Here is a 10,911-nt window from a genome sequence, read left to right as displayed (position 1 = left end):
ATTACATCAGGTACCATAAGAAATACTGAGTTTAGGGACTGAGGAGATAGCATAATGGTTATGCAAAACCACTTTCATGCTTGAGGCACCAGAAGCCTCAAGTTCAGTCTTCAGCACCATCATAAGCCAGATCTGAGCAATGCTCTGGTGAAAGAAATAAAGAAAGAGGGATGGAGGGAGGGGGAGAATAAGGAAGGGAGGAAGGAAGGAAGGGAGGAAGGAAGGAAGGAAGGAAAAATAGAGAGAGGATAAAATGCTGAGTTTATTCTCAGGTCACTCATGCGTTACTCTCTGTGAAGACTGTTGGTCATCAGAGTTCATGGATAAGGCTTGTTGCCTTTGTGGGTCTTACAGACTCTGCTTATTCATTAACTCATGACCTATTTCAGAACTCTTTCTCAGGACATAGGAGTTTATAAAAAAGGATTCGAAGTTTCATGCTTTTAAACAAAGAAATATACCTCTTGACAAGACAATGGGCAGATGTGATATATTTTAATTAAAAATATCTATTTGTATTATTTTGGATAGAAAAGAAAGAGGGAGGTAGAAATGGACATAGACACCTGCAGTACTGTTTCACCAGTTATGAAGTTTTCCTCTACAGATGTGGTCTGGGGGCTTGAACCCTGGTCCTTGTTCACTGTAATATGTGTGCTTAACTAGGTGTGCCACCGCCAGGCTCCCAAACAGATATGTTGTTACAAATATCAGACATGGACAAAGATCTGTAGAATCTCTAGTAGTAAATATCAGAAATCCTGGGATCAGGAAACTTCAACACCAGTACACATAGATCTTTCCAGAATAAACAAAGGAACAAAACAAAACATAGAAACCTCCCAAGAAAGTTGATATATAGTAACGCTGAACCAGAAACGTAATCTTTCTATACTACAAATGTCAGAAACTCAAATCTGTAACAAGAATTCATGGCTTTAGAATAAAAAGTTGAAGTCACTGATTATCAGAGAAATGCAAATGAAGACAACAATGAGATACCACTTCACACCTGTGAGAATGCCATACATTAGAAGGGATAGTCACAACAAATATTGAAGAGGATATAAGGAAAAGGGACACTTCTGCACCACTGGTGGGAGTGTAAATTGATACAGTCCTTATAGAAAACAATCTAGACTTCTCAGAATATTAGAAATGGACCTACCCTATGACCCAGCATTTCCTCTCATGGGAATTTATGCAGATGAAATAAAACCACCTATCAGAAGAGATCTATGTATACTTATGTTCATAGCAGCACTATTTTAATTGCCAAAACCTGGAAGCAACCCATCCAAGGACAGATTAACGGATTAAAAAATATATGGCATTTGAATTATGGAATAATATTCAGTTGTTAAAAATTAGGAAGTTGTCTTCTCTGCATCATCTTGTGTAGAACTTGAAGACATCATGTTAAGTAAGATAAGCCAAATAAAGAAAAATGAATACCAAATGATTTCACTTATAAGCTGGACTTGATGTATAGGAACAAGGAGGGAGCAAACAAAGTGAAATGTGGACTGGGCATGGTTTATTGCATCAAAGAAAAGGACTCTGGGGAAGGGGATATGAAGAGTTGGAAGGGAATTTTGGGGTGTTGGTGCATAATGAAATTGTATCTATGTATCTATCTATGGTCAATGACTGTACTCTAAAGCATTAACCCCCTCAACAAAGAGATAATAAAATAAAACATTTTATTATTAAAGATAGAATCCATTCATACAATGAATATTAGAAACTCAAATATGTAATAAAGATACACATAGCTTTGTAATAAAAGGTTACAGCTATGTGTTCCAAGTCAATAATGCAGAGGACTGGACAGGAGTTATCAGATTCACTATTGGGCATAGGGAGACCTTTTCAGAGTGTCTCTACTGAACTTAGTTATCAGTATTCAAATCATTTCCTTTTATACTACAGAGCTGAGTTTGTGCAGGTAGTTTAACACCTTGACTCCTGTCAGAACCAGGACGACTCTGCTTTGATAGCAACGATGGTCATTCACAAGCACTGTGCCACTTTTGCCAATTGTTTCAGATATTTTCATTCACTCTCCCCTTCACTGTTTACCATTTTCCATCAATTCTTGAAATACATGGTGTGGTGTGTGTGTGTGTGTGTGTGTGTGTGTGTGTGTGTGTGTGTGTGTTGGATGATTGTGCTTTGTGTAGAGTAGATGTTTGTGTTAAAGAAAGTTTGCTGTGACTATTTTCCCATGATCACACCTCTGAAAATACTTTCTTGTGTTTTTTAATTCATCCATAGAATTCATTGTTTTTTTCTTCATATACTAACTTCTTTCTTTTTAAACTCCATTCTTTATAGTATCTGCTTGTCCTTGTCTTGCTGCATTGACTAAAACTTCCATCATTGTCTTAAATAGGAGCAATAATGAGAAGATTTTTTGTCTTGATACCAATCTAGTAGACATTCTGCTCATCTTCTACTGTTAAATAAGGTATTTCCCCTAGGTGTTTTATGAATAACATTTATAAAAGTAACAGACTTATCTTTTATTTCTAATTTCCTCAAGTTAAGCTAAGCTTTTCAAAGATAAAGAATAGAAGTTTTTTTTTGGGATCTGATCAAAAAAGTAAATTATTTTAGTGAGGTTTCCTTTTTTAATGTAATACATGAACTACTTGGTTAACTCCTAACTTTTCTGTAAAAAAATCTGGTATTCTTTCCAGATCAACCTCTGATCCAACCTATTAGAGTAGGTCTAGTAAAGGACTCTATAAGGCAATTACTCTGTCTTCTGGAAGTACAGTCTGATTTATATGTGTACGGGGACTTGATCTATATTACACTTATTTCCCAGAGCTCATAGGACCAAGAGTTTGTCTGATTATTTGGAGCTGCCTGACAGCCTTGGGCTGGGTAATGACAAAGAATAATGCAAAATATAAAATCTTTCTTATACATTGAGTCACTTATTAGCTATCTGGATATTTGGTTACAGAAATTACTTCTTTCATATTCAGTGAAGTTTGGTGAGAGTCCAGTCTCCACCCTCGCACAAAAGAAAACACATCCAACCCCACATCAATCACATCAAGGTGCACTATTTATTTCCCATTTTAACAAACTCATGCAACATCTTTCCCAACTATACTTCCGTAGGATCTACAACTTTCCCTAGAAAGAGAATGCTCCGGGTGCTTTTCTCCAAAATCAACAATATGAAGGACCTATCAAACTGGATGATAGGATGGAGAGTTATCTTGGGTTGATCCAGGAATTTGACTTCAGGGACAGTTTCCTCTTCTGTTCCCATTTCACCAATGTGCAGCACAGCCTTGTGGGCAGCCTGTGTGGGGGGAGGACAAACATGAATGCTGATGGTTCTCTGGAGAAATAGGAACAGTTTGTTGGGTGGTTTGCAAATAGTAAATGAAAAGGAAGAGCAGAGTTATGTCTTTTCTGTACTATGTGATTAGTTACTTGAATGTGAAGGCTACCCTATGAGTTTAAGTTATTCTCTGGTGATTTTAGAGCTAGTTATCTAAGAATAACATTTTCTGAATGGTCTTCTGCCTCTACAGGTATCTACTTAAACCTTTCATCTGCTAACACTACCTCTTCAGGAACTAAGCCTCATCACAGTTCATTCAGATCATGAAGTTGTTATATTAGAATCATTTTAGGATATAAAGGCTAGGAATGGAAGAAATCATTACAGTACCATATTTGAGGTGATTAGAATGATTCTGGGGTAAAACTGGCATAATAACAATCATACTATCTCACTAGACTTCCAAATCTTCATTACTGAAATAATAAAATTAAATTAACACACTCACAATGATATCTGAAGCTCTAAAAACATAATATATTAACTTACTCTAGAAAGTTTAAGACCACTGTTCTCTGTGAGTCCAGGAAAATCAGCATTTTCAGCAAAAACATCCTGGATGCCCATATTTGGAAGGATAGATCCAAGGTCATATGAGGCAGAAATGGAAAATTTGGGAACAAACAAATCAATCCACCTGTAGGGAGGTAAAGATGACCAAATAACCATCAGCATCCAAATCTCATGATTTCCTCTCTTTTTTTTTCACCATGGTAATATATTTGATTCTGTTACATGTCTAGGTATGGACAGCCATAGCAATGCAGGCCAACATGTAACACTGCAACCTCACAAGTTATCCTGAAAATAGTGAGCTCTGCTTCACCTGATTCTGATCAGTAGCACTGGAAAAAGAGGGGTGTGGTTAGCTTACAGTCGAAAGGAAAAATGTTTCATGTTTTGGTCAACATTAGGGAATTAGTGGCATGAATATCAGTGAGTAGCACCTGGAGGAATTCAAGAATTCTATTCAATTTCATCTAGAACTATCATCCTGATATAACTGCCTATTCAACCACTTAACATCAAAATCTTACAAAAAAAAAAAAAACCCTGCCCTCCATTTTCACTTGGCATCTGTAAGGCATACTAAATAAGTTTGAAGAGCTCATTTTACCATTCTAGCACTGATTTACTCATGGAAAAAATGCCTGATACTACTACCGCATTTGTAAGTTTGTTGATGTACTTAGAGAAACATAGTATATGAAGTATTCAGCAAGGAAACTGCACTATAATGATTATCACATAGCTGTGAAATGGTTCTGGGTGGTTCTCTTGATTCTGGGGTTTCTGTTGAACTCAGCCTCAGTTTGCCTCAATGCCCACCTTCTCACAATATCAAAGAAATTTACCCCTTCTGCAGTAAGTGGTTCCACTTCTTCAATGTTTTTGATGACATGGCCCATTCTACCCTCTCCATATGGCCCTTGTTAGGAAGAACAAAGAGTGCCAGGGCATTCTTGGTATAGTCCATTTGTAATACTGTGCAATTCAGTTCCGTATCCACCAGATGATAGTATTGTTCTGTCTGGTGCATCATGGGCACTTTCACCATAGTGGTTTTATCCACTAAGAAACTTGAACCTTCTTCTGTCTTCGATGGAGCAAAAGGATTTTCCCACTGGGCTTTAACACACAGAAAAGAATGTTACATATTGTATACTAATATTATTACTGATGTGAGTTTTTCATCAATCACTTCATCTTATAATTAAGATCAATACAGAAGTAAATACCTATTGTCAACCAGTTTTACAGGTGAGTGATTGAGGGTCAGGGAGAGAAAGTACTTCTATATGCAATCCCAATTTAGCTGATGGTGGAGTCAGCAACCACACTCAAAGTGGTTGGACTATATGGCTTGTGTTCTAAACCACTACAATTACAATAAGCCCATCATTGTCACAGTTCTCTGTAAAAGATACAGGCATTGTGTATATGTACCATAAATTTTTATTTATTTACTTATTTATTCCCTTTTTTGCCCTTGTTTCTTTTTATTGTTGTAGTTATTATTGTTGTTGTTACTGATGTCATCATTGTTAGATAGAAGAGAGAAATGGAGAGAGGAGGGGAAGATAGAGAGGGGAGACAAAGATAGACACCTGCAGACCTGCTTCACCACTTGTGAAGTGAATCCCCTGCAGGTGGGGAGCCAGGGGCTTAAACTGGGATCCTTACTCTGGTCCTTGCGCTTTGCACCATGTGCGCTTAACCCACTGCCTACCCCCCGATTCCCTATACCATAAATTCCTAGAGACTCATTTGTGTCTGGGAATTTGGGTTGCTTCCAAGTTTGAACTATTGTAAATTGTGCTGCTATAAACATATGTGTACATAGTTTCCTTTGGTTAGGTGTCATAGCTGTTAAAAATGAAGAAGTCATCTCCTTTTCTTTGTCTTAGATGGATCTCAAAAGAATCAGCTTAAGTGAGATAAGCAAAAAGGAGAAGGACAAATATAAGATGATCTCACTTATAGGAGGAACTTAAGAAGCAAAAGAAAGGGATAACACAACATAAAACTTGAACTAAATATGTTTTGTTGCACCAAAGCAAAGATCTCAGGTGAGGGGGCAGAGGAATGGGAGGAAATGAATAGGGCATTAGGGTTCTGGCTCAATATGAAGGAAAATGACCTGAATTTGGATGTGAGAATGTTTTGCAGAGACCTGTCATGGGAAGCGAGAAAGTGTACCCAAATGTTCAGAATATACTATATACCATAAACTATCATCCCCTAAATAATAATTAAAAAATGTATAAGCACATCCAACACATGAGGTGCAATAAGAAAACAGATTTGTTGTGTTGTTTTAACCATCTATAAGTGGTTGTTTGTAGACAGAATTTGTTTAATTCTCCAAGCATGCTTTGCCTGCCTTGTAGAATCAGGAGAAATTATCTGGGTACAGCAACTTCAGGGAAGTGTCACATAATCCTTGTTTTTATAAGCTCTAGAATCTGACAAATCTGGATGGATTTGTCAGTTCTAAGACTTATTAACTGTGTGAACTTAAGCGCTTGTGAGTATTGTAAACACAAGTTGGATGGTGTTTGTATATAGTGTCTACATAATACATGTTAGAGGAACATTTCTTTATTTTTCATCTTTGCCAATTTAATTTTGGTGTGTCTTTGTGCATGATGAGTAATTGTATCCATGTGTCAACCACTGTATTGTAAACTATTAACCCCTAATAAAATGATAAAAATAAACTCATGAAAAATACATGATAAAAGTATTTATTCTATTATGTCCAAAAGTGTGCAATTGAAGGTCATAGTAGAATTTAAACTCAAAATTAGTTTATTTGCTAAACCTAAGAATGTCCTACCTCAACAAATCTTTCTGGAAGCCATGATATGAGCAGGATGTTCATACCATTATCACTCACCTTTTCTAAAGTGTTCTCTCCCTAAAAATTCTTCTAATTCATCCAGAGAGTTAGAAGATGCGAAAACTATATATCATACCTAGTGCAATAGCTCACTGTGGTTTTGGGTCACCTATTTACTCCATAGGGGACAGACCATGACTCATTCAAGTGCCCCAGAAAATTACCTGAACACTGAACTAGAGATACAGAGGTTAAGGGTTTTACCTTGAAAGTTAATATAGTTCACCAAGATCATGACAGTATTTGGCTTCAGGTCTTGTATGAGGCCCACATCTTTCCTTTTTGTTTGCTTCTCTACATAAGTATTGATATCCTGTTGGGCTGCAGAAACATTGGAGAAGTCGGTGGAAAACACTTCAGTCTCATAAAGGCTCTTGACATCATCCAAGAACTGTGCCAGTAGTTTGAACTGCTTCCCAATGAAGAGAGCATTTCCCATCCGTAATTCCAGATCCTTTTTGGGAAAATTCAGTGAACAGATAAGGTGTTGGAATCCCTGCTGAATCTCTGTCATTGGGGTGTCTGTGAGGTTGAACCCCAAGCTTTCCAAGATTTGAGTTTGGGTGCTGGAGAAGGCCCCAAGGGAGAGCATGGCCAAAGATGCAGAAATGCTCACAGGAGAAAAGAAGATATTCCGATCTGGGATCTCCACAGTAAAGTTTCGGTACAGGTTGAATGCGAAGTCAGCATTGATGGATGACATCTTATATAGAGTGGCATTTTGTTGGGGGAAATGGCAGGTAGAACTCCCTTCAGAGTTCTTGAGTGATGCACAATGCAGCTCAAACACCAAGAAAACCAGATAGAGGGATAGTGACATTTTGGAAGGAAGGTAATCTATAAGAGATGAGGTAAGAGAATCATTGGGGAAACTTGACTGTTAAAAAGCTCCAAGCCAGAGATGCATGATAATGATCCATCATGGTTCACAAGAATAATAGAAAATAGCACATGCTGTGCTCACTAGGATCTGGTGGAGAAATCCCTCTGCTAAAAAAAAAAAAAAAAAAAAAAAAAAAAGACACATCTATTGGGGGTAGGGAATAGGAAAGATGGCTTGCCAGGGTCACAGAAATAATGGTATTGGCTCAAATTTAATATGTAAAAGTGAAAGTCTGTGAGCAAGTTAAATTTATCAAAATTGAATTATTTTTATTTGAACCACCGGCAATATTTTTAAGATGAAGATATCCTGAGGCAAAACTATCACTCCTTCTGCTTGCATTATCTCAGTGGATTAGAATTTTTGGATTGAGTTCTAGTTTTGAGAGGTCTTAAGATAAAAATTCCAAGAGATGAAATAAAATATTACCTGTACCTTGCGAGTCGGGCAGTAGCACTGCGGGTTAAGCACAGGTGGTATAAAGCACAAGGACAGGCATAAGGATCCCGGTTCAAGCACCCGGTTCCCCACCTGCAGGGGAGTCGCTTCACTGTTGGTGAATCAGGCCTGCAGGATTCTATCTTTCTCTCCCCCTCTCTGTCTTCCCCTCCTCTCTCCATTTCTCTCTGTCCTATCCAACAACAATGGCATCAATAACAACAACAATAAAAAACAAAAAGGGTAACAAAAGAGAATAAATAAATATTTAAAAAGAATATTACCTGTACCTTTTGTATAAAATACAAAAGTAACAACTTTCATAAGATATATTTAATTGGAATGGAACCCTGTACAGTTGTGAGCCCAAATTAATGCAATTGTGTAATACACAGAAACCACCAGTTGTTGTTCCTGAACAAGTGTGATTTTTATTTCATATTTCTCTTCCTATAAGTATCATATGAAGAGTTTGTCTCTAATTTGCAAGACATTTAACAATAAAATTCTTCTACACATGCATATTATTTTTCAGTTTTTAGAGAAGGCAAAAAAAATGGCACAGGATTCTTTAAGCCTGGGAAAATACAAGGCAGTCGAGTAAAGGGACAGCTATAGCAATTCCATGATCATGGGCATGAGTGATTACAAAGAAGTGGTCCACTGCCAGGCACTAAACCAACACCTCACAAAACTACAAACTCTAGTCCAGATTACTTTCTTGAATTCCTAGTTATCTACTTGGATATCTACTGGATATAGCTATGATGGTGTTCCACACATAACTCAGTCTCAATAGGAAAACTGCAGTATTTCCAAAGGCAAATACATCATCTTCCTGGCTCTTATCTTTAGTTCACGTCACTGTGTACTGAGATATCCAGCCAAAAGCCTAGTAGTTGTCCTAGGTTCTTGCTGTGACAAAGACAAATCCCATCTGATGAGTCACGATACCCTATGAGTACTACTTCCTAACTCCTTCTCAAAAGCTTTTCCCTCCAGTGAGCCAGGAACTAGTTCAGCTAGTGGAGCACATGACTTTCATGCCTGAGTATCCTGGTTTGAACCTTGGCACTGCAAATATCCTAGCGGTACTCTGGCTTTTCTCTATTACTCACATAAAATTCTAGCTATATCATATTAAAGCAACAAGATTAATTATTTTATAATCTCAGTAAAATAGTTTTTAAAAAACTCCCTTCTCATCCATACCATCATTGCCTCTTCAGTTTATGACCTAAACTACTACATCCACTTCTAGAAGGCTACAGTGCTTCTAAGTAATCCCACCTCAGCACACCTAGTTGTCTCTGTCTAATATCCATTTTGCCACTAATGTCCTATTTCTATACAAGTCACCAAGGCTTCTAAGATATCAATTACCATATTTCTATATTTAGACCTTGACCTCTGCAGCTAGGAATTTGTAACTCATAGTTATTTGGGCTTAGGACTTGCTTATAGAGATGGCCAAAGATCCTAAAAAGGAAAGTAAAAAGTACTTACAACACATGCCCAAGAAGTCACTTGCATCTCTCAGGAAGCAAAATCTTTCCATTTTTATAACATGCCCTGCATTGCAAAAGTAGAGCACTCCTAGTTACTCATTAACTCTAGTATGATATTTTCAAAGCTAATGCACAAAACCAAGGCCAAAAGGAACAAAGTGAAAATTATAAGGATGGAATTTGAATGATTTCTTGGCTGCTACATCCTTCATGTGTAACAAAAGAGAAAGATAATTGTCAAATCTGGCAGCAGTGACCAGGTTCATACTAGTAAATGTGTCTCTTCAGCAGGTAGCATGAAGACTAGGGTCAATTGTGCCAAGAGGCAGCAGGATAGAGACTGTTTTTCCCCATCAGGGTCAAACAGTTGGGAGTGGTAGCCATTTAGAGAGATGTATAGAAGCAAAGGCTGAGTGATCCTTTTTATTTTGGAAATAATGGTTTATAGGACAGGGTATGAGTACAGATTTTTATCTCTCCATGATAGTTTTTTTGCACACAATTGCCACCACTAACCCAAGCCTCTCTTTGCCATTGTGTCATAGTAACTTGATGTCTTCTACTCCATATCCCACCTATCCCTAGTCCAGAACTGTTTTTCTTTGCTGGAATACACCTGATCCAGAAAAGTCGTGTACTATGTTTCCCTTTCATCATATTACTTCTTAAATACCACATATAAATGAGATTGTTCAGTACCTGGCCTTCTCCTTCTGGAGTATCTCACTTAATGTGATTTCCTTGCAGTAGAAATTATTTGTGCATTGACTTGAGTGAGATAACATCAAAGGTAACTTAAAACTCTGATAGCACATACATCTATTTGCTCAACAGAAAGCAATCCTGTCTTCTGGTCATTAAATCCTCCTGAGTCATAGGAATTCAGAAGAGGATGGAGAAGGAGCCAAGGAAAGTGGAATCAAAAGTTTTCACCATCCGGTATTGACTGTGCACATCCGGTATTGACTGCGCTGCAAAGAAGCAGTGGTAACACAGAGAAATGAACTCAGTCAGGATACTTAAGTTCAATCTTACCTGTGCCAGGTGGTACTAGTAGTCATATCAGGTACTGTAGTTGTCCAAAATCAAGTCCTGCTTATTGAGCATTTACCATGTTTAATAATAATAATAATAATAATAATATTGAGGAGGAGGAGGAGAAGGAGAAGGAGAAAAAGAATCCAGCTTCAGAAACTCATTAACTGCCTCTGGTATGGGAATTATTTTGAAATAAGCCTAGCCTGTCTGGGATGATATTTGGAAGTCAGATGAGAGCATGAAGGCTTTATCTTGATAGAATGAGAAAATCCAG

General features: G+C 37.5%; 1 protein-coding gene across 2 annotated transcripts; it reads right to left on the bottom strand.

Annotated features, from left to right (window-relative positions):
* Positions 1-3,061: 3,061 nt before the first annotated feature.
* On the bottom strand, positions 3,062-9,662 carry SERPINA7 (serpin family A member 7). 2 transcript variants are annotated; one of them, XM_007535924.3, is made up of 5 exons: positions 9,598-9,662; positions 6,975-7,607; positions 4,723-4,996; positions 3,857-4,004; positions 3,062-3,322 (listed from the first exon to the last, which is right to left on the bottom strand). In XM_007535924.3, the coding sequence occupies exons 1-5, from the start codon at positions 9,647-9,649 to the stop codon at positions 3,122-3,124; spliced, it is 1,308 nt and encodes a 435-aa protein (XP_007535986.2). In that variant the 5' UTR covers positions 9,650-9,662; the 3' UTR covers positions 3,062-3,121. The 2 variants fall into 2 exon arrangements, with proteins under 2 accessions (XP_007535986.2, XP_016049281.1); XM_016193795.2 differs by having other exon boundaries at positions 6,975-7,760; positions 9,598-9,628.
* Positions 9,663-10,911: the final 1,249 nt, after the last annotated feature.

This window comes from Erinaceus europaeus, chromosome X (assembly GCF_950295315.1).
Source record: "Erinaceus europaeus chromosome X, mEriEur2.1, whole genome shotgun sequence".
Classification (NCBI taxonomy): Eukaryota; Metazoa; Chordata; class Mammalia; order Eulipotyphla; family Erinaceidae; genus Erinaceus; species Erinaceus europaeus.
Note: the sequence above shows the minus strand (reverse complement) of the source record. Positions and strands in the feature narration are given on the sequence as shown.

Bases quoted from the DNA above. Each gene is read 5' to 3' on its own strand.
- SERPINA7 (XM_007535924.3), bottom strand. From the start codon at position 9,649: ATGGAAAGATTTTGCTTCCTGAGAGATGCAAGTGACTTCTTGGGCATG. The intron at 7,608-9,597 runs GTAAGTACTTTT...CATCTCTTATAG, and splicing joins TGACTTCTTGGGCATGTGTT to ATTACCTTCCTTCCAAAATG. The intron at 4,997-6,974 runs GTAAAACCCTTA...TGTGTGTTAAAG, and splicing joins GAACTATATTAACTTTCAAG to CCCAGTGGGAAAATCCTTTT.